Source organism: Colletotrichum higginsianum, chromosome 8, assembly GCF_001672515.1.
Source record: "Colletotrichum higginsianum IMI 349063 chromosome 8, whole genome shotgun sequence".
NCBI classification, from domain to species: Eukaryota; Fungi; Ascomycota; class Sordariomycetes; order Glomerellales; family Glomerellaceae; genus Colletotrichum; species Colletotrichum higginsianum.
In genome coordinates, this window is record NC_030960.1 from 1,278,904 (window position 1) to 1,301,998 (window position 23,095).

At 56.3% G+C, this 23,095-nt stretch overlaps 4 protein-coding genes across 4 annotated transcripts; 2 read left to right on the forward strand and 2 right to left on the reverse strand.

Moving 5' to 3' along the window:
- Positions 1-10,104: 10,104 nt before the first annotated feature.
- CH63R_11351 (Alpha-1,2-mannosyltransferase) lies at positions 10,105-11,697 on the reverse strand (the record flags this gene model as incomplete). The annotated part of the gene is made up of 1 exon (XM_018306325.1): positions 10,105-11,697. The coding sequence occupies one exon, from the start codon at positions 11,695-11,697 to the stop codon at positions 10,105-10,107; it is 1,593 nt and encodes a 530-aa protein (XP_018153166.1).
- A 2,043-nt stretch (positions 11,698-13,740) lies between these two features.
- Positions 13,741-17,002, forward strand: CH63R_11352 (DNA polymerase phi; the record flags this gene model as incomplete). The annotated part of the gene is made up of 3 exons (XM_018306326.1): positions 13,741-14,890; positions 14,946-15,345; positions 15,406-17,002. The coding sequence occupies 3 exons, from the start codon at positions 13,741-13,743 to the stop codon at positions 17,000-17,002; spliced, it is 3,147 nt and encodes a 1,048-aa protein (XP_018153167.1).
- Positions 17,003-17,435: 433 nt separating this feature from the next.
- CH63R_11353 (uncharacterized protein) lies at positions 17,436-18,233 on the reverse strand (the record flags this gene model as incomplete). The annotated part of the gene is made up of 1 exon (XM_018306327.1): positions 17,436-18,233. One exon carries the CDS (start codon positions 18,231-18,233, stop codon positions 17,436-17,438), a length of 798 nt encoding a protein of 265 aa, XP_018153168.1.
- Positions 18,234-20,906: 2,673 nt separating this feature from the next.
- CH63R_11354 (uncharacterized protein) lies at positions 20,907-22,430 on the forward strand (the record flags this gene model as incomplete). Its single annotated transcript, XM_018306328.1, has 1 exon — positions 20,907-22,430. One exon carries the CDS (start codon positions 20,907-20,909, stop codon positions 22,428-22,430), a length of 1,524 nt encoding a protein of 507 aa, XP_018153169.1.
- Between the last annotated feature and the right edge of the window lie 665 nt (positions 22,431-23,095).

Sequence of the window (23,095 nt, forward strand, 5' to 3'; positions counted from 1 at the left end):
ACTGGAGCAGCCGACGTGGTCGCCGGGCAGCATCTGGGACGCGGGGTCCAGTCGGGACCGTCTCGTCGGACAGCACCGCCAATGAGCCAGCCAGTGGACCAGTGTCATGCCATGTTCATGTTCGACCCGTCGGGACCCCATTGCCGTTGCTGCGTCCCTGAGACTCCCCTCCCGCGTTGAGAAAATGGAACTACATGCAGTCTGGGTGGGAGTCTGGGAGTCTGCAGGAGGACCCGGTGCCACTTCCTGCCCGTACCCGGACCCGGGCCTTTTAGCAAGCGTGTATCGAAGCAGAGAAAGAAGAAAGAACCCCCCTTCTCGACCCCCGGTTGTTTTCCGTATTTAGTGAGGCGGAAGCCGAAGGCCAAGGGGATATATCGGGTTGCCCAGTGGAAGGGTTTGGTCGTCCGGTGCTCCGTCTGCAGGGAGAAAAATGAGCAAAGAAAGAAAGAGAATACTCTGTATCCGTCCGCTAATGAGAGAGAGAAAACCGTGCAGCGGACCCAGCCCCGACCCAACTTCACCCAACCAAGAGCACGCAGCATTGGCACAGTACAGGAAGCCCTTCGCTTCTGCCTCCCTGCGTAGGTAGGTAATGTAGGTACGAAGTACAGAAACAGAAACAGATACAGAGTACAGACAAAGATGGGTTGCGCGCGAGGCAAGGACGTTTCGACCCCGCTGGGCGGATAAATGTTCTTTGTGCGTTCGTCTTTGTGCCGTGCACCTCTAGTACTAGTTCAAACAAAAGTAGCAAATACGTGGGGTTTTTTTTTTCTTCTTTTTTTTCTTGCCATGTGTGGATATTAGACGCCGCCGATTTTGTTCACTTACACTATTCTTCGCTCCCCACCTTGAGCATGGAGGATGCCATCCCACATATGCTCACAGCGCGAAGCGCCTAGCCCGAACCATCCAGTGTGTTCTCAAGACTTGGCAAGCCCTCGTGCAAGACAACTCGTTCGTAAGGCAAGGTACCGATGCCGATCCTAGTCCGCAGCAGCATCCAATGTCAGCAGTCATGACTATCTCGATACGAAACACCCGAGCCCTCGAGCAATGGTAACGATGCGCACAGAAGGCGAAGACGTCCCACGCCAACGCCAACGACATCTATCGCAAGCCATCGTCCGCCCATCCCAACGGTCCTCCTCCTCCTCCTCCTCGAGGCCCCCCGAAGCTCATCGTCGCTCCGGCTATCGAAGACGGCCGCCGCGTGTGGCTGATAGGCTGGTACTAGCCTATCCGGAGATTCCAAGCGTTGTCAACCGATCAGGGTCAAGCGACGCGACTTCGAGCTCGAGGGCAAACTGCCTTGCCATGTTTGCCAGCTGGGGTTGTCAGTCTTGTCAACCTCCGAAATGTCTTCCTCCCGCCAACACTAGTGAACACAACTTGGTAAAACTGGGCCTAGACGCTCGAGTTACATCATTGTCCGTCGCTGTCCATCATCACAATGAGCGGTATCTGTACTCTTGTCGACCAAGCCATACATCGTCCACCATCGCCATCTGTTGGGCTTCCTACCGTTGACAGCCTGGAAATGAGCGGTGTGCTGGCGTATCGCCCTCTGGAGCTCCCCCTTGCCTTGCGCTCGCCTTGCTATATACAGAGCACGCCCTAAATACATTCCCACTGCGGTACGCAAACAGGTACAAGATAAGGAAGGTAATCGTCGTCCTGCAGAGTGTGAGTGATGTCCTGTCCGTCGCCTGTCTGTCGCCTGTCTGCCAACACGCGCACTGGCTTCTTCCCCTGCTCTTAGCAACCAACTGGTTGGCCTACCAGCATCCAGAGTTGGGGCCAAGACAATCACACCAGACGCCGCCCTGCTTGTCCTGTCACCCGCTCTCTGCACCTTAATCGTACCGTTTCCATCCTTAGTCGTCGAGACCCCTGAACAGCACTTATTATTCAACACAAGGTTGGCGAGGCTACGTACGGGCAACAGTACGTCCAAGTACCTCGAAGCCACAGAAACGGAAACGCCTGGCTTCTTCGGAGCAGGGCTCCCACACCCATGATCTCCCAAGTTTTTGCCCGCATCCCTTCAGCTCGACGTCGACGGGGATTGTTCGATCCAGGCGGTACACCAAGCGCCCGAGTCGGACCTGCTCCCTAAGCAACCGCCGCACATGTGTACCTCGCTCAATATAGCCTTGTTGCTGCCGCTGCAGGGCCCTCTCGTGCAGCGGGTTGTGGTCGCAACGACGATGGTTCCGACGGGGAGAAACCAAAGTGAGACTCCAGGGCCCCAACATGACTCCTTACAGCATTCTTCGGTTGCCGGGTCGTAGCCTGCGAGAAGGGTCTTGTTTGGACAAGGTTAGCACAAAATGGCATGGTGGGCTATGGAATCACCCATGTCAGGCATATTATTGGTGCTGGCGGCTACATCATCACAGGCAAGCATGACCCGTCGGCGGAAAAGAATGCCATCGTTCCAGGTACAATTGTTCTCTAATCCGGGACACCGCATCTTGGCCACAACGCCTTTTGTGAGCCTGCATCGAGCATTCTTCCTCTCACGGGTACGGTAGACGACTCCATGCTTGAATGACCTTGACGCGGCCCCGATGGCCGAAAACGCCAGAGCCGCAGGCATGCAACTTTCGAAATGACGTATGCACAAATACAGGCCATATCTCGATGGCCTCACCCGCGTGGCCTCCACCCCTCAATCCAGGCGTAACTCAAAGTTTGGTCGGCCCAGCAGTCCGGCCAGCCAACCGGGGACTGGCGACGCATGACCAGGACCGAAATCTGGCAGGTCTGTCTGCCATTGCACACAGAGGCAATGCATAAAGGCGGCGGCGGCACCCCTTTTGATGCTCTCGCACTAGGCATGTCTGCATAGCTGAGCATATCTGCAAAGATTTTCCCAGCATGGCATGTGCTCCAAAGACCCTACCTCCACAAAGCGGATCTCAGAGAAATGGACCAGCAACGAAGGAAACGAGACTACGGTGACAGAAGGAAAATTCGAAGAAAAAAGGAAGATGCGACCCAGTAACCCCATCGTCATCTTCTCCCCACAGCAACCAACGGAGCCAGCCCTGGGCTGAAGACGTGGGATCGACTGGGATCCGCTGGGCTGTGACTGGGGACCGACGGGGTCATCGGCAGCTTGCAGGGCTTCATCTCCATCTCCGCCATCGCTACTGGCCAGAGCTCTCGGCCTCTCTGCCTCAACTCTCTCAGCCAAGCCCAGGGCAATCCCTCGCTCCCCCCCCGCCCATCGGCCCTGGCCTTGACCCTGATCCTGGGCCCCGGCTTCTCTCTCGTGCGATGCGAGTTTGCGTGCTGTGGCTCCGCTTTCCTTGCCTACCTGGGCATTTCAGAATTGCTTATCACTGATACATCGTTCCGTGTGACCCAACCTTCGTCCAGCGCCGCCGCGATTCTCGAACAAATAAAAATCCGAGTTATCCAGAACTTGTTGGTGATCCGATATCGTATCGCAAATGGGCATCTTAGCTGCTCACTGCTGACAGGACAAGCCCAGGGTCCCGTGGGGGGCTGAGACAGGCCCTTGCGGCTTCGTGGCTGATTTGGCGTCTGGATTCGAAGAGCTAGTGGGCACGCAGACGTAGAGCTCTCTCTTGACGCTACGTACTACAGCAGTTCGGGAAGTCTGTGGAGTCAGGCTTCGGAGGTTGGAGTTTGGAGTTTAGGGGAGCTGGAGCTTGCTGAGGGCGAGGGAACTAGCTGGCCAGACCTCCTCAGCGGACTAAACACCGAGATGATGACCGACAAACGGCAGCATTTTGGCAGAGCAACAGAACTCGACACCGCCCCGGCTTTCACTGTCGTTGCCGTGATCCTGATCCATCGCAGCCGGTCTGGGCTTGTTTGCCTGGCCTGGCGGCGAACAGACAGGCGAGTGGCAGCTTTCTCGCTGATCACTTGCGTCGCCCACTATCAGCGGCGTTGGACAAGCATTCAAGTGATGCGAAATGGGCGTCGGCGCGGCGCCAACAGTCCAGGGCACGCACGGGAGTTGAGAGCTGCCAAACGCCAAACCAGATGCCAGTCGAAGTCTGTCTAAGACCGGACGGCGGTGAAGCGGTTTGCTCAGTCTTTCATCTCCACAATATGATCCGTGCATCGATGAACAGCCAAATCGAAGAGACATCCGGGGGTTTTTGCAACCATACTTGGGCACGTGTATCGCGCTCAATGGCCAGGTCTGGTCTGGACCTAGGACGGCGGTTGCGGAGATTGATAGTCTGACAAAAGTATCGAAACTTTCGTGTCATGGTCGCAGAACCGGCCGGTGTTTATTCCCAACAACTGATGTCAGCAGCATGGATTCAGCTCCCGCCATGGATCTGTTCCACGGGGCAACAGAAGCAACGACGGCGAGACAAGACGAGACGAGACGAGACGGGGGATAGAGATAGAGACGGCCGACGACAAACCCACCCGTTCCCCCGCCCACGACGCGGTCGGCTGCAGCTATGCCGCACATGGACGCGAGTAACTTTCCGTTGTGCGGGCTCAGATGCATATGGCATATAATGTGCAGCGGCGATGAACGATGATATGGATACTGCGGATGCAGAGCTGCGCTTTGCAATGCGGGCAGCCGACCAAGCCGCATCAAGCTGCTGCAGCTACCGCGGTACAGCCATGTTTCTGCGCTCCGCCATGTCGGCCGGCCCGCCCTAGCTCCAACAGCTCTCCCCGGTAACAGCTGTGGGCTGTCGACGGTGAGATGCTCCAGCTTCGTGCAGGAAGAGTTACGCAGTCACGACTCACGAAGCGGGGGGGCGGCTGGAAAGCTCTCGTCAGAGACCCTCGTGCGGCGTGCCTCCCGGTGCCCTCTAGACTTTGGGACGACAAGGACGATATGACAACATCAGCGCGGATATTGGCAGCATCCCGGCTTCAAGTTCCACCCGCAGGACCAGGACCCGATGGTGTGTGTGCACAGAGGTCTGAACCAAATGGGAGAACCCCTCGTCGTCAGCAAAGCCACCAAGCCATGCAGCATCCCCAGCTCCCCTTGACACGCCTGTCGTCGTAGGGGGGACATTTGTTTACTTTGGACAGTTCTTGGACAGCTGCCCTTCATCCTTCGGTCGGCAGAGCCGATCAGCACTCGACCACCTGCTTTTGGTCACAAGCCTGTTTATGGTTGATGATGAGCGTGACAGATTCTGTCACCTGGTGGTCTCGAAATAGCTCCTAAAGAATTCCTTGTGGCCAGCAGGGATTAGGAAAACAATGAACGAGGCTCTCGAACTCAAGAATGAATGGACCAGGGCACAAAGCTCTTGACTTCGCTTAAGGACTGAAGCTATCGTCAACCCTGTCGATATTATTTAGCCTACCCTGTCTCGTTCCGGCAGCAATCTGCGGTTGCTTGGTTAAAGAAGAGAAAGAGAGAGAGAAAAAAAAAACCGGCGACGGGGCCCAATCAATCCACCATCAACCAAACCAATGCACAGAGCCCTTGAACCCCGCGAGGGCTTGCAACTGGCGGGATGTTCGTACACACCACTAGGAGTGACAGCCCACCGGTTGTCATTGGCTCAATAACGACTGGCGTCTAGGCCGTGGTCGATAAGTTCACTTCAAGGCCGGGTGCACAGGCATCCGCATCTATTGTGTCGTCGGTGAAGGCGGCCAGAATGTTCACTGACGCAAACTGTCTTGTCTGACGGGCCGGCCGTGCTTTTGGACACGACACTATTTGAATTGCGCCTCAAACCTTGTGACGAAAGCCGGAAACTACGCCCAGGAAGGCCTGCTAACCATCGCCGGTTCGACAAGATGAGTATTGTTTCGCGTTGCTCTATCAATCGCACGAGCTTCACGCCAACAGGGACCCAAGACAACACGCTGGCGGGACCGACTCCTGAGAGCGTTAATATGGAGATTGTCAAACGGCAAAATGGATATGATTCATGCCACAATGATCCGGTTCTTGGACATGTCCCGATTCCCGGGCGAGGCCCAGGATGCAACCGAAACCCCGACATGTCAAATTCGTGCGGTCAAAGCGGTCGGAGATTTACTGACATAAGCTTGAAGGACATAAGATGTCGGTCGGGTAACACCAAGGTGCCGTCGCGCCGCCGTAGTGTTGGTGTTTCCTCCAGACTACATACAGCAGCTTTCTGCAATGGCGGCGGGTTGGCTGATCGGGCGCAAAAAGGAAAGTCTCAATAAGCACAATGGCCACAACAGTAAACATGGCATTTAGGCATCATTCCATGGCAAAAGATATGGGGTCGCGACCGGCATTTGCACTTTGCGAAAGAAGCCGGGAGCACGACGGTCACGATTGCGAATGGGCGACGACGTAGAGGGCGGTGCGAGGAAATGCCCATCCGTGATCTCGATGGGTAAAGCCTCGATCACGCACCTCCCGCCCCGATCACTCGCGGCGGCCTAGTCCCGGGCCCTACATCAGACGTCATCCCCCTCCGAGTCGGGCCTGATAATGATCGTCATTGCCCAAGAACCCCCTCCACCCCCCCGGCCTACTGCTGCCGACCCTCTTCCCCCAAGACAAGAGGCCAAGGTGAGCTCGCCTTACGCGCATCCGCATCGAGATGCTGCTCACCGGGCCGCCATTCTCTCATGAGGTCACATCGTCGTCCTTTTTCTGGGGCACTTCCGCCATGCCAGAGCATCGATGCCATGCCAGTGGCTCCTTCGCCCCGATGCCATGGCCGCGTCGACGGCCGTCGCACCCGGCACCATAATAACAACAACAACAATAACAACGAGGACCACCACGGCCGCCACCATAACCACCACCGAGGAGAAAGACGGCAGCACGTCGGTCAAGCGTCAGACCGAACGGGAAAGCCCACCAAGAAACCGGATTGGATGGCGGCGACGCCTTGTTTGTTTACGCGCGCGTACGAATACAAGACGATGATTGTTGGGCGCTACGAGGCCACACACACGATGCGTCGGACGGATCAGACTGATGGGCCCATCTCGCGCTATTGAAGATTACATGCATGATAAGGGAAGACGAGGCGTCAGAAACAACCCAATGAGGCGCCGCGATGACACCGGGAGCTTGCCAAACCTTCCTTCAGCTCAAGGTTCGACAGGCGCCATGGGATGCCGCGTGACTAATTCCCGCGATGGCGTTTTCCCTTCCCCTCGGTGCAGCGGTGCCCCTCCTCGGCTCGTTCTCGTGTTGCGCACGGAGCCTTTCGCTTGCTTCCAAGCCTCCCCCTCTCCTTCCCGTCTGTCTGTCTTTCTCTCTCACTTCCAAACCCCCTCTCCCTGTTTACCCCTCCTTCTGCATTGGAAGAAGCCCAGCCCACGATCAAACACAGGTTGATGCAGCCTGCAAGTCACGGGCAACGCAGGGCGTGGAGATCGGTATTCCAGTTTCCTTTCTGCATGACTGAGCCCTCGTTCTCTTGATTCGACCTTTGGAGAATAAATGTCTCTAGTCCGGCCCCTAATCAAGAGGTCAAACGGTGCCGTTGACCGCCGTTACGGGGTCCCCCTATTTCCTATCTTTCTCCTTTTCCTCCCCTTCTTCCATTTCTTTGTCTGCCTCGTTTGTGCGGTTATGGTGAGGCAGGAAGCGGGTGCCTAGCGTCGAGGGGGCGCGACGGCGTGGCACAAATGAGGCGGGGTTTTTTCATCCTCTCCTCTATTTCCGTGGCGGGACAGGGGTTTTCTCTTTTGTTTACAAAGGGCAGGTTCGCGACTCATGTAAATAATGGGCCCATGCAGACCCTACTTTCCAGATCCCTGTCTCAACGCGAAGTCACGTGTAGGCTCACGTGTGCTACCAGCATGGATAACAAAGTAGGTAGGTACCCCCCACCTCATAAAGTGTGACGTCTTCTTTTAGCCGCCGTCATCCAGACGTGTGGCAGCTGGCAAGGCGGTCCGGTTCGGCGGGCTGTTGATGGTGGGGTAAGTGGATATAGGTGGGTACATCCGAACGTGCCCAGGAACACGAACCAGGAACCGAACGGAAACAGGAACAGGAACAGGAACGGCATCCAGGAAACATCGAGGGGTGGAGTGTCTTCTTTGTCGAGCCTCTCGAAAGTTGAGCAGTGACAGCTCCGCATCGTATCGCATCGCATCCATGATCCATCGCATCATTGCCCGCCTTGGAATCTGGGACTCCTGGCAGACGAACGATCGATCCTCCGACGTGCACCCATCCACCCCCCTTCCTCCGCTTTGGAAATGGAGTCGAGGCGAGGTGAGTGCCGCCTCGCATCTGCTGACGATATCATGATGGACAAGGCTGTCGACGGGTCATGTACGTACTACCATCTCGGCCGTTCGTCCCCTCCGTCAGCTCCAAGGACAGGACCCATACTGTACATACCCCTCCTTTCCTTCACCCTCACTCTGGAAGCTTTCCTCGCCTTGACACCTCCTCACCACACCCCCGGAACAGCTGGGTGTTGCTGGGCCGAGACTGGCCCTATGGATGGATGGAGGAAGGAGGAGTGATATCGGATATGGGACTCTGAGCGGCGCTGCCCATGGTTCCCCGCTTTCGCAATCAAGGGGGAAGCTTCTATTCCGAGGCGCAGCAAAGCAAACACGCTGCATGCGCAATTATGGGCATGCGATACGAAGACTCCCAAAGCTGGGTGCCAGTGTCGAAACAATGTTGCAATGCATACGGAATGGAGACTGTCTGTTTCTCATTGATTGCGTAGTATTTTCTGCTTGTTTTTTTTCCGCCTCTGCTTTTTCTTCAGTTGCTACCGGCAGTACCGGCCTGTCTATCCTCCCTCTCCTCTGAAGGACTCGGCTTAGGCAACCCGCGCACCAGTGTTTGAAACAAGCGATATCACCCAGTGAGCCGACTTCTCCATCGCTCATGTATCATGTCCCCTGACAACGAGGACGAATCCTGTGCAGCGTTGTCGGCAAACAATCGGGCTACCGGGACAAGGTCCAACACACCCCGCTCGCTCGTTCGTGCAAGTTGCATGTCGAACATTGATGAATGACCATCCCTTACGCTCCAAGCCACCGACTTCAAGGGTCTTAGAGTCTTGGGGTCTACACAAATGAGATGCCCGATAACCTGACGGGCCTGTCTGTCTGTACTGTGATGCCCCGGTGTCCATTTTCGCTTGTGACTTGTCTCCCCTCAGCTATCCTCGTCCCCTTCCCCTTCCTCCACTTTCTCTAAGACCTCAAACACACCCAGACGCGGAACCGGCCTGCGGACAACGGGCAACGGCCAGATCGGGCGAAGGGCGGCCGCCATATCTCAGACCGCCGACCGGCCGAGCCCGGCGTCCGTCTCGGTATAGCCTCTGGGTGGCGCCGGGTCTAATTCCCCGTGGCATTCCTCCGCCCGTTGTCGGGCGCGGCAAGTATGCATACCCCTTTTTCGACGTGAACGCCGCGCGTGTGTGGATTCTTGTGGCGGTAGCCCTTGAGAGAACGCTTGCTGCCCTCTTGCCCCTTTTCTTCGCCCATGGGGAGGGGGTTTTTTCCTTTGTTGGTTTCGAAATCTTTCTTGACGGCCCCGGAACGGCCAAGGGCTCTTTTCGTGGCTAACGGGTTTTCCCTCGCTGGTCCCGGCGCCGGCGCCGACGACGGCGCGGTCGCCTTGACACGCGCCTGTGGCGGATCCGCCTAAACGCTTGGTGCGCCGGTCGAAGACGAGTCGAGTAATCCGACGGGGCGGTCTCGTTAAGAAGGAGATGAGTGGCCAAACGCCCGTCCGAGATGAAACATCAAACATTCCCCCACGATAGGGGAGAGACAAAGAAAAGAGAGTCAGAGGGGTGGGTGGCAAACGGTGCGGTGTGATGGTAACATCAAGGAATGGCAACTTGTCACGGTCGCCTTCCGGATTCTCTCTCTCTCTCTCTCTCTCTCCCCTGAGCTAGGCAGATCGCAGCCCCACGCCGCCTTGTCTTTCTATTCCTTCACGGGTATCAATCGCGTCCAAGGTCTGCTAGCGCCCGTTCCTTGGGTGGCCTCTGGTGTGGTTTTTGTGCAATGCCGCATTAGTCGACGGAATCAGCATCATCGTTCCAGGCCATATGGCGGCTGCCACGCCCCCCTCCTCGGGAGTTCGAGATGAAATTCATCGTCGTTTCCCCCCTGAGCTTACCCTCGAGTAGACTCTCCTCAACCCCAAACCGCGGACGCGGAGCCCAGGGGCGGCGCTTCGCCGAAGACGGCCTCGTACCAGCGTACGAGCCGCGCGCAGCCGTCGTCCGACGCTTGAGACGCCGCGCCGCAGCCCCTGGCCGCCAGCACAACGTCCCACATGCGCCGCTCGACGTCGAACCCGCTGTCCTCGATCAGGGCGCCGCCTCCGCCGGGGCCCCACAGCCGGCCCGGTCTTCCCTCGGCGTCGAGCCGGAACATGGGGTCCGAGGTGGCGCCGACCGAGGAGACGTCGAGCTTGAAGAGGTTGTGGTGGATGAAGAAGGTCTTGGCGGTCCTGCGCTTTGACTCATCCGGGTCCTCGCGGGCGTGGTCGTGGAACGCGGTAGCGTTGAAGAGGGTAAAGTCCTCGGCCGGATCGGCCTGGCGCATGGTGGCCGTCTCGAAGGTATCGTTGATCCAGCGGCCGAGGACGGTGACGGGGGTGCGCACGTCCCAGAAGGGTCGGGACAGCACGAGGGCGGCGTGGAGGAAGGTCTCCTTGTCGCCCTCGCCGGGGGCGCCCTGCGAGAGTAAGGGGTAGAAGCAGTCTGGGCCGAACCAGTTGTAGTATGTCGCCAGGAGGAGGTCGTCGGCGTGCGTCGCCTTGTCGTACAGCAGGATGCCGGACTCGGAGCTGCGCCGGGTGAGAGGCCGCGGCGGCACGAAGGAGGAGTTTGCGATGCGGTAGTAGTTGGGCGACGCCGTCTCAAGCCAAAAGTCGGGCCAGGTGACGAGGCCGTGGGAGGCGAAGGGCTCGGACGTGAAAAGGGGCTCCGGGTCGTGGACGGGCCAGGCGTCGGAATCGAGGTAGAGGGTCTGCTGGAAGGGGGACAGCAGGATCGACAGTACCTTGTACTGGTAGTGTCGTATGGTGGCGTTGGTGCTGCTGGAGGCGAGGAGGTCCTCCACGACGAGACACTCCACTGCCATCCGCGGGAGGACGTCGTCGCAGACGTTGGCGGCGGCTGCCCGCTCGGCGCGGGTGTCGAGGAAGAGGTGGACAGGGAGCTGGGAACCGGACCGGCGGAGCATCAGGATCGAGGTCAGGGCGGTGCCGAGGTAGCCGCCGCCGGCGGTCAATACGACTCCGCGAGTGCCCTCCCAGACGGGGAGCTTCCCGGACAAGGTGGACTTGATGGAGGCTACGAAGGAGGCATGGCGCGCGGCGAGGGACTCGAGGGAAGCATCATCGATGTCGATGAGATTCCGCCGCGGCGTGGAGTTTGTGACGGTGGTCGAAGAAGGACTCGAGTCGAGCTCGCCTTCGGAAAGCGGGGGTCCGATGGTTAGGCGGAGCGGGGAGGAGAGGGAGGGCTCGGTGGCGTGAAGGGCGATCTGGAGGGACTTCCAGAAGTCTTGGACGGGCTTAGACTTCAGGTGGGAAGCCGCCGAAGGTTGTTTGTGGTTGTGGTTACGGTATGCCGAGCTGGCATTGTAGGGGAGGAGGGTCGAGAGAACGTTGAAGGAGTGGAGGTGGGCCAGGAAGAGGAGGGTCAGGACGGGCGGCACGACGTAGAACCAGAGCGGCCTACGGCGTTTTGGTGGGAAGAGGACGGCTGTCAGCGACATTTTCCCGTGATATCAGACTTTGGTGTTTCGGTGGTCTGGTGCTGTAGGTGCTGTTTTGGTGCCCGACGTTGGATGTAAGTTAACGTGAAAGAAAGACCTGGCGATTCTTGAACGAAGGTGGGTGAAGATGGAAGCGTTTTCGACGATCAGGCAAGCGATACTAATACAGATGACATTAAACAAAGTAGAATGAGGCAACCACGGCGAGAGAGCAGTCAGAACATGGTTGCTCACGCAGACGTAAAGTTGTTGGTATATACTGCGGCTGCTGGAGAATGGGACGGATGTGGGAGCTCGACAGGCCACGGCGTTGCTGCCGGAAATCAGACGAAGGAGAAAGATCGCACGAAACGAAGCAGCAAGACGTAGTGAGAGGTGTTAGTTAGTATATAAATAACTAACAGATGTCGGTGGACTCGAGGAAAGGATGGGTGGACGATGATGCCCCGGAACGAAATATTACAATCATGCATGGCAGGATTTCCGGCCCCCTCACCCCCCCTGTTATGCTTTGATTGTCCATGTCCATGACAACCCTTCTTCGCGACACTGACCCACAAGCACAAAATACACGCACCTGCAGGGTCTCGGATTCCAGGTCAGGAGAGGAGTGTTTGCCTTTGTCTGTATGGGCTGGGCAGGACGAACGAGAGGTTTGGCAAGTCTGGTGGGATCGGTTCGAGAAAATAAACGGGTGGCAGAGCGAGCAAACAGAGATGGGTTGCAAACGGCTCCAGGGAATACGCGGTGTGAATCGAGCATTTCCAACAAAATTTTTTATTGCATTTATTTTTTCTGAAGAACATCGTTGTCTCTAATGGCGGCCGTTGGCCTTGGCGAGTCGCTATTTTCTTCCAAGTTGCGTGTCCCACTCGGGACTTCGGCGCGTGGAGAGACAGAGACGAGAAGAGAGGCTTGATAACGAAGGCCGCGCGTGCCCCCGAAGCTCGTATTCAGCCTGACGTTGCCGGCGTCAGCAGATCTACGATACGAACCTCGCGGTGAGCGTCGAACGGTCTGAAGCTCTGTCCTGGCACGCGGTACATCAGGAGCCCTCTCGAGTCTTGACTGTACCATGGTAGCCTACTGACAAGGCATTATCGACGAGGCTCGTTGTGCGATTGGTGTCGTGAGTCGCAAGCCGCGATCCTTTGCAGCCAGCGTCGGGCGAAGAAAAATTCGTATTGGACTAGGCGATTAGTGAGCGACGGCGCCGGAGATGCTTCCCAACAATGGTCTCTCCCGTCCCATGCATCGTGCCCCATGTCTGCGAGGCACATGTAGAATAGTGTGTGGCACAGTGATGTATTGCCTGGCGTGGCTAGTTAACGTGCAGATTTGCGAAATTGGCGTCATGCAGGCTGACAGGTTCAACACTGTCGGGTAAGTCCGCGATAGGAGGAGAGGCCGAGGATGGTTGTACTTCATGCCTAGTTGGTGATTTCAAGCCGAGGGTAATATGAAGGAAGGCTAGGTCGCCCAGAATACGACAGAGAGAATCCTGAAAAAGGCGTGTGGGAAATCGGGGGATTCTGGAAACCAGGATTGAGATTGGAGATGAACTCTGACGGGAGGGCACAGACGGGAGGAGGCAGAACAGACGATCGAGGTTCGAGGGGCGAGATAGAGGGGTACTTTCCGCAGTGACAAGCGAGGCCCATGTCATGAAGTAGAGGTCTAACTTACCGGCAAAATAAGCAATGGATCAGTGACGGGTAGAAGTGGATCCGCGCAGGGACCCCCCACCAACGGCGGGGCGTGGGTGAGGTGAGATGAGGTAATCTGCGCTGCCGCTGGTGGCCGCAGGCGGTCAATCCAGGCAGAACCTTTTCGCCCTCCAAACTTTTTGGTCGGGACCCTGGCGACCAGCGATCGGAGCGTTTGCGAGGGTTGAGGGGAATCAAGAATACATACCTAGGGAAAGGAACGACGGAAAAAGCAACCATTGGTATTGTCCCACACTACAGCCCCGGTAACCATTGCGAAGCGACTATCACGAATTGAAATCGAAGCAAAAGACAAATCACCCACCTCCACGAGACAATGACCAAGACGGCGAGCGCAAAGCGCAAGCGCGCCGAGAGAGAGGCCCTCAAGGCCGCCGATTCCAACAAGCGCTCAAAGAACTCCCACAACGCCACCTCGGCCGATGGCAGCAACACCTCCGACCCCAACGATGCTTCCGACGGCGGCAATGCCGCCACGAAGAACGGCCCCAGGCTGCCCAAGATGCTCCTAGAGAAGAAGCTCTTCGTCGAGAACTCCACCGGCAAGGACCGCGTGCGCGAGGCGAAGCTGTACGACCTCCTCAGTAGCGAGAACGAGTCCGACCGCCTCGAGGCCGCCGCTGCCATCATCTCCAGCCTCCTCGACGGCGAGGGCGTGCCAGAGGCCGTGCTGCAGCGCCATCTCGACTGGCGCCTGTTCCGCGGCCTCGCGAGCGGGAGAGCCGCCTCGAGGCTGGGATACAGTGTCGTCCTGACCGAGATTCTTAGCCAGCTCCTCGGCCCCCCGAAGAACCTGAGCCGTGACAAGTACCCCGGCTTGACCTTCGAAAACGTTCTGGGGATGCTCATGGAGAGGACGCACGTCGGCGGCAACATGCCCGGTCAAGAGGAGCGGGATCTGTGGTTTGGCCAGCTGTTCGGCCTCGAGTGTTTCGTGCGCGCGAGGATCCTTTTCATCCCAGAAGAGGGCCCCGAGAGGTGGAACGAGGTGCTGAGGCTGCTTGTGAAGCTGGGGAACAAGAAGGTCTGGCTGCGGCCGCAGTGCGGGTGGGTCGTCGCCCAGGCGCTGGCCCAGCTCGACCGGAACCGCGTTGAGATGGTCCTGCAGCAGCTCGTCGAATTGGGCTGGGCCAAGACCCCCGAGGGCGTCGGCATCTGGCTCGTCGCCTTCGAGCAGTGTCCCGATCTGAGCAGCGGCGACCACGCGAAGCATCATCATCCCTTGGCGTCTAGGAATCTGGGCGAGCTGGCGGGTATTCTGAAGGAAAGTGGCCAGGACGATGTGGAGAAGCAGCAGCAGCAGCAGCAGCAGCAGCACCAAAGAAGAGGCGGCTTCAGCAAGAACAAACAGGCCAATTGGACGCCGCAGCTCCACTTTGTCTGGGACCTCATTGTGCGCCACTTCCTGCGTAGGGGGCCTGAGCATGTTGACGAATTCAGGGCGTTCTGGAAGCGCGTTGTTGATGGTGAGCCTATCCGGTTGCGAGACTCTCCGGCCACCAAGCTAATTGAAGATCGCAGACAACTTCTTTGCAAAAACCGCCACCGAGGGACAGAAATTTAGAGGATTCCTGGTCTTCCAGAAGATGCTCCAGAGCTATGCCGACATCGACGACCTCCTTGACGTTTTGTTCAGCAGAAACCTGATGACCTGCCTCATCAACCAAGCCGCGCAGGAGGACCGCTTCCTACACCGCGCCGCGCTCAAGACCTGCAAGGTTATCGAGGAGACGTCCGCCGCGCACCCCGAGGCCACAGGTATCATTCTCGACAACCTGATCAACAACAACGGCCTGTACCGCTTCGACGTCATGACCAAGAGCAAGACGGTCGATAAGATTCTTCAGCATGTGAAGGCTGAGACGGGCGAGGATATCATCCAGGTTCTGAGCGGGCCTGTCATGAAGACCTCAACCACATCGTATGCCCCATACCCTCCCCTGAAAGTCTGTTTGTTGGCTTGGAACTCACAATGTCACAGAAAGGACATCAATGTCGTCAAGCTCGACCTCCGCGTCTACATCGAATACATCTTCCGTCTGGCCACCTCAGCACCGGAAACCGCGCTCCTGGAGCTGACGTCGCTCGCATACGCCAAGCCCATATGGATCCCGGAGAACGCAAACTCGCTAGTGACGGAACTTAGCAGAAGCCGTCTCCAGTCCGCATTCGCCAAGCTCTCACGAAAGGCCGAAGATTCGAACTACCTCTGCACCGCGGTTCTCTCCATCAACCCCGAGTACATCCGCATGGAAGGCGAGATGAAGAAAGAAGTCAACTCAGCGCGCAAGCGCTTGGAGAAGCTCCTGAAGAAAAGCGCCTCCGCGGGGGAGAATGCCTCGGACGAGGTCAAGATCGCACAAGGCTTGGCTCTCCTCCATTCCATCGCCATTTTTCAGCTCTACAACGAGGAGCCGGACGCGTTCCAGCTCCTGAGCGACCTGAAGGAGTACCAGACTCGTCTGCAGACGGACGAGGAGGGTGCCGCTGAGTTCCTGGTCGAAATTCTTCTAGCTCTCGTTTCCCAGCAGTCGTCGCTTTTGCGAGAGGTTTCGCAACGGGTGTTTGGAAACTTTACCGCTCGCGTCTCCCCCAAGGCCTTGGAGCTGCTGCTTGACGTTCTCGCGGCCGATGAAAGCGCCAAGGGACAGCAGTCGCTGTTCGATGACGTCAATGCCGACGATATGGATGTTGAAGACTTGGAAGAGGACGGCGAAGATGATTCGGACGACGAGCTCGGCTCCGATATTGAGGTGGACTCAGATGTTGAATTCGTCGCCCTCGATGCCGGCGACGGCGAGGATGAAGAGGACGAAGATGAGAACGAGGAATCCGGATCCAATGATGACGACGAAGAGGCCGACCCCGAAGCGGGCAAGAACCTTGAGGCCCTCGACGACGCCCTCAGCAAGATCCTCAACAGCCACCGCCTCGACAAAGACCAGGAGGCCGAGTCCTCGGACGACGACTCGGACATGAGCGACTCAGACATGCTGGAGCTTGACAACAAGTTAGCCGAGGTGTTCAAACAGCGCGCCAAGGCGGCGCCGAGCAAGAAAAAGGAGCGCAAGGCTGCCAAGGAGTCGGTCGTCAACTTCAAGCGACGCGTTTTGGACCTGCTCGAGATCTACGTGCGAAACGAGGCGGCGAACCCGACGGCGCTCGCCATCCTGCAGCCACTGCTGGAGCTCGTCCGCACGTCGACCATCAAGACGCTCTCGGACCGGGCCTTCGAGCTGATTAAGGACTATCAGAAGAGGCTGCGCAAGGCGAGATCAGGGGCCGTTGGCAGGGAGAGCAAGGCTGACGAGGCGTTGGCGCTCGCGGTGTTGCGGGCCGTGTATGAGGAGCTCAAGGCCGGCGAGACCAAGGCGCACGCCAAGGCGGCCGTGCCGGCGTGCCTGATCGCGGCGTCGAGCGTCTTCCATGCCGGTAAGGGCGACCGGTCCGCCGTCGATGCCGTCGTCGGGAACATCGAGGCCGGCTCGGCCGTGCAGGAGGAGATGAAGAAGGCCTGGGACGAGTGGTGCAGGAACCACGAGGCTCTGAAGAAGAAGGCCGCCGCGGGCGATTCTTGAAATGCCAAGTAAAAGATGGTGAAAGAAAAGGGAAGGTGTCTGATAGATCCCCTGCATGGTACAAAGAAAGATTTATTGTTGGCGTACCGGGCCTGGGACAGGGAATAAAGACCTGGTTTTAGTCGCGATATAGAAAGAAGCATTAGCCCTCAAAGGCAGTGGGAATATTCTAGATTTGCTGTATTGATCCTATTTAATGACTGCGGATTCCCGTCTCTCTGATTACACGACCTCCTCACAACTTGTGGTGACAGCTGCCGACTCGATCAGTTCGCAATAACCGACTTGTCTGAGTATTTCCAGACGCGTTTTGCGCATTCTGGTGATTCGTATGGTGCTCTCGCTCTTCTCTCTCCTTTTCAGAAGCTGTATCCAATCATCGTTCAATATTTGGCTTCTATCAAGTACTCTTCAATGGGCGGCGACGCAAGAATTAGAGGAAGGGAAAGACAACGCCACGCCTACGTGGGTTTTGGCTGAGAAGGGTTCGATAGGGAGGTGCAGGGGGTGAGGGAACAGTGACCAGTCTAGGTTGGTGCACAGGGAGAAGTGGGACGGCTTGAGCAGTCTCGGGTGACCAAAAGAAGATGTGCTCCTCCTGGTAAACGTCGCTGGAGTCACCAGAAGGGGCACGTTCGCAGCCATCCTCAAGGCCAAAGGATTGATGGAGGGGCGAAGCAGGTGAGGCAGGCGCTTGTGAGAGAATATACTCCTGCGTGGTTTCAGAGACACCTTCCTGCTCTTCTGGGAGGGCCTCACCCGAGTCCGGGTTACAGACAGTCAGGGACCCAAATGGGGGGAAAAGAAAGGCCTCGGTTGGAGAAAGTGACGCTTGTGGTTCTCCATGAAGAAGAGACAGGCGGTCAGGTTTACAGATAACCAGTGGGCCACTCTCAGAGTCGAGATGATCATCTGCAGCTGCAGCTGCAGCTGCAGCAGCAACTACGATGCCATTATGAGGGCTGTCATGACGGCCTTCTTGTTCCGGGCTGGGGGTTGATTCCTCTATCTCCAACTCCTCCTGAGTGCGCACATCGAAGTTGAGGTAGTCCTCCCAGCCTTGCTGGTCATCCAAGTACGGCACCCCAGGAGGGGGGAATGGTTTCTGGTGGATCTCAATGGCCCACTTCAAGAAGCAGCTGTTGTCCAAGACGTCGAAGAAGGGCCGGAGGCGAAGGCCTGCATGGTGAAGGTTGTGGCGGCAGCGTGAAGGGGTGGGAAACTTGGGCATGGCTGCCGCTGCTCTGGGTGTCGTTTGTGGAAGTTGTAGAAGTTGTAGTTTGTTGGTTTGCGGCACCCTGTTGAGAGTGTCAGGGTACCTAGCTTATTGTATATGTCTGAGCGCTGGGGGCACAAATGTTCAGATCGAGCTATAGTAGTTTGTAAGTAAGTGTTACTGCAAGTTAGATTGGGAAACTGTGTGAAAATTTAAGCTGGCAGCAAAAGGTGGCAGAGGTCCTTGGGTGCTTGGATAGTTGACACATTGGGGCAAGCACTGCCAGGCACCCATCGAGGGGAACAAAGAAATTGGGTTAGTACAAAGACATTGTTCAGTGATCCCTAGGCTGCCTAAACCTCGAGTTACACGAGATGTCTATCCACCTAGAGATGAGGCCCAAGTCCTAGAACTTAAGTCAATACATTATTCCAACGAAAGCTATAGCAAAGGTCGTTGCTAACGATAACCATGGACTTGAATAAACTTTAGCTAGTAGAGTAACTTTTTTTTTTTTACTTACTGTTTTGCATTATAATAACCGCTAATGAGAAAACAAATGAGCTTCTGACGCGGAGTCGGCCAGTTTCTGGGTGCCCAGGTGTCTAGGTGCCTAGGTGGTACGGAGTAGTGACTCGCCGCCGAAGTGGGTCCGTAGTAAAAGCCGGATCCGGTGTCCATTGTGGGGCCGCGTCGGTCCGAGTCGCCGTACACGGGCGTCCGAACATCCCAGGTCGACAAGAAAACACAGCTTCTCTGCGCATCGTTGAAAAAACCAATGCTGGCTGGAGCTTCTTATATTATCCCCCCCCCCCACCGCTGTTATGAGACTACTCAATAGGATAATTGAGCATGGTTCACTCAATAGAGACACAACACCACAGATATCATCGATAGGGCCTATGACAAGGCTTGAAAATCTTTTGCACCACAAATATCCAATGATGCCAATCCACTGCCTGGGACCAGACGCAGGCTGTGGCTAACTGCAATCTGGACACGGATTGCCAGTCAAGTATTTCATGCGCATAATGGCTAGACAACACAGCTAGACTTCCTAGTTGGAAATCCTAGACTCCGTCCGTTGACAACTGGGATAACTGAAAAGGCCTCGTGTTGTCGACTGGATCTTCGAGGCAGTAGACTGAAGCGTGAAACGGATGTCGGTCTTCTGTATCATCGAACTACCTCTGCAACGCCAACACAGCCACGAAAACATTTCCGATACATCGTGGACGGAAACGCCAACCAATTCAGCTGCGCGGGCACGTAAGATGTACAATTTAACGGCTGCATTGAGGTGCATGCTTTTCGCTGAAGAGGAGGGCTTGTTCAGGCACCGCAGGCTGCCAGGAATACAACAGTCCCACCAGACCGTGCACCCGAGAGCAGTAGCCGGATTCGGGACATGAGTACATGGTTCTCGACAGACCTCATCACCCACCATTTTTTCAAGACCGTCTCCATCGCACCAATGGTCTTCTGAAACTTTCGCTCTGGCCGCGAGACGGCCGAAGCTGTGGCGAGACGGGTCATTGGGTGACCAAAGTAGGGAGGATCCGGCCACAACTGGTGGTGGTGAAGGAGGAGAGGGGGAGACTTCGTGTTTGGAAAAGAAGCACCAAGATGGGATTTACGGAGTCTATGAATAAACACGGCAAGCCATTGATAGACGTCGCAGGATGGGTATTCGCACCCCTACACATCAAAACAATGAATACGTACTACCTGAACAAAACGAAACGTGTCATTCTCATACCTGCAAAGGGCCAAAGTCACTCTCCCAGAGGGACCATTTAAACAGATGCTTGGAAGATGAAAAGGTGTAGCACGAAGTGCTATGTAGGGGCTTGTAATGCCGAGGACTCGATTGACTAAACGGCAATCAGCCCCTTGCCCCTCATTCAGGTTGTCAATATCACCAATGGCTCCTGCTTCGCCGCATCCGACAGATTTTAGGAAAACCCTGTATTCAATTTCAAAGAATGAAGCTCTCGATCCAAGTTCCGAGTGCGGCCCACAAAGCCACGGCTGTGTATCTCTCCTATTGAGCTGGCACTGGTACTATGTCGCCAAAGCCTCAAAGCAAAGGCCAACCAGCACAATCCTGCTTGTTCTCTTTCAAAGATCAAGCGAACGAAGGCAAGGACTCAAATTTATTTCTCATTTAAACCCCGGGAAGAACCTATCATGATAAATGCCACCGCGCCCCGCATGTCTACATCCAGTGTTTAACGGACAGCTCCCATCGTCATTCTTGACTTCACTGTCTGACCGTCACAACGCCGCAAACGCTTCACCAATTATCGTTTCAACCACAGCTAAAAAAGCATACGGCCTCTTCCACCCATCTACACACCAAGAATGTGTATCAAACTTTGGCGCAAGTATCTTTGCCCCAAGGCGCCCGATCACACGCCGACAAGCCAGCTTCCCAGATTGGGGACCTGCCAGCACCCCCACCCGAGCAGCGATGTACCTGGCCACCATTTGGTCACACAAGACACGAATATTTACCGAGAGAACGAAGAGAGCCCGGCCGACAATTCCAACGAGAGCCTGCAAATACACTGGGTTTACAACTGGTTGAGGTGCGCCCATGTTTACTCCACAGACTGCTCAGCGAGAGACTGCGTGGGAGTCCGGGTTCAAATTTCCAACTGCCCATGCTGTTACTGTCTCGGGGCTATGGATAACCATACCTCATTCCAAAACTCCATCGTAAAAACCGTCGACAAAAAGCTGGCAATCCCATGGGATCCGGAAACGGCGGACAATGAGAAGAGGCACGCTTTCGAACAATACAGGGAGTGCTACCTGCGCGAATTGCTCATGTTGGTTGAAGTGGTGCTGATGAAGCCCTTTTCAATCGAAGCCAGGACGCTTCGCTGGGAAAGCATCATCAGCACTGTCTGGCCAGAGACTTTTTGCAAACTGAAGCGCGAGCACCTTGGTCACGAAACCGCCTCTCACTGCGACTGCGAATCGACCAAGGAGGAGTGGCGAGTCAACATGTCGTGGTCGAAACGAAAGAACGAGGCCCAAGCCATTCTCGACGATCTCGAAGCAAAGTTTGGCCAAGCTGGCTCGGTTGTTGGTTTTTGGTGGCAGCCAGGCTATGGCGAGGATGAAGACTGGGAGCCAACGCGAAGGGCGCAAGTGGTTTACGATCAGTACGAACGACGAAATGACTTCCCGCTGCATCAGATGACTTTTGTCAACTTCTTAGAAAAGGAGCATGATCGGCGGTACCAGAAGCTTCGTCAAATGGCCGAAGGATGCCGAGAAAGTCTGATCAGAATGGGCGAGGCGCGGTCACAGAAGCATCCGGAGGGGTTGTACTGGCGACGAAATCGACAGATCCGTTGGATGGGTATAGACAACTGGGAGAGTTCGCTGAATCGGCGCATGGAGTTCCTGGACTGGATGTACCGGTTCCTCGCGCTCGACCCCGGGCTCAACGAAGAGCTCATGAGATGGTTGGCCATCCCGCTGATCGCCATGCTCAACCCCTGGCCCAATCCGGATGTCCTGGACCATCCGTCTCACCAGCTCGGCCATACCTTGGACCCCGATCTGCCGGCGTTAGATGCGCTGCAGGAGTGTATTTGGTGGGTCGAATGGTTGTGGCCGCTCGAAGGGCCGGTGGTGGCGCAGGATAATTACAGAGAGTCGATCAGGGCGAGCAACTCCATGAACGATGTCATGCAGCGCAACAGGCTCATCGAGTGGAGCGACATGCAACTCCGGAACTACCAGGCGGATAGAAAGACGCTGCTGTACGCGGTAACACCCGAGGCGGCCATCGCGAAGGGCGATACGACATGCACCATGTGCCAGGAGGATTGGAGCCAGCACCCGAACCACGAGCCGGTGTTGCTACCCTGCTGCAACAAGTTCGTCGGGCGTAGATGTCTGAAGCTGTTTTTGGCCTGCACCCCGATCCGGCTGGCGGGCGAGGAGCGCTACCTGACAGAAGGCAAATGGGCGGAGGAGTTTAAGTGCTGCCTCTGCCGCACGAGCATCGGCGATCACTTCTCGCCCAACGCCTTTGAACAGGGAAATACCCACGTCATAAAGGATATCCGCCACTTCAACTTCCACGACAGGTTGGAAAACCACAGCTTGGAGGACACACACTGGCATCGACGACGAGAACAGCTGCGGAGCGAACAAGAACTACGGGAAAGACAAGAACAGCAACAGCAATAGCAGTAGCGACGACAGTAGCAACGACGGTAGTAAAGATAGGGCGCTGAGCCCGCTCCGGGGGCGGAGGGTGAATGAATCTTGTGCGTCCCACGTTGCTAGTGTTGGGCATGGTTCTTGAGGGCCCTGGGATTCGGATCGAGCCTGAGCCAAGGGTGAAGGAGGTGGGTATTCCGGATGAAGTTGGACTCGCGGAAATGGAGGTGGGCGGTCGAATGTGTTTTGGTGCCAGGTGATCTCGGCACCACAGTTGAAGAGACCACATGAGAGTGCAGCAGTGGAAGTCTTGTTTATTTGATTGAAACAGTTAAAACGAGAGATGCATTGTTTTCCACCAAGCCTCGGTCTGGTAGTTGCAACTGTCGCTGTTAGGCTTTGAGTTCAAGCTCGAGTTCGAGTTCAGAAAACAAAGACAAGGACAAGTAACGGACTTGCCCTGCGAGATGTTGTTTCTCCTGCCATGGATCAAAGTAGTGCATGTTTGTTAACCTCTTCACCGGCTCCCCACCGAATTTAATAGTCACACAACGTGACAACCCACCGACAAGCCAGTCTACTGGAAATGGAAGATGATCCAGTACTCTCTCTGCACAAGAATTCCCACTTGGACAAAGGGGGTTTACTGGAGTTCTGGCTTGACAACTACTATCTTCACTGGAGCGAGCTAG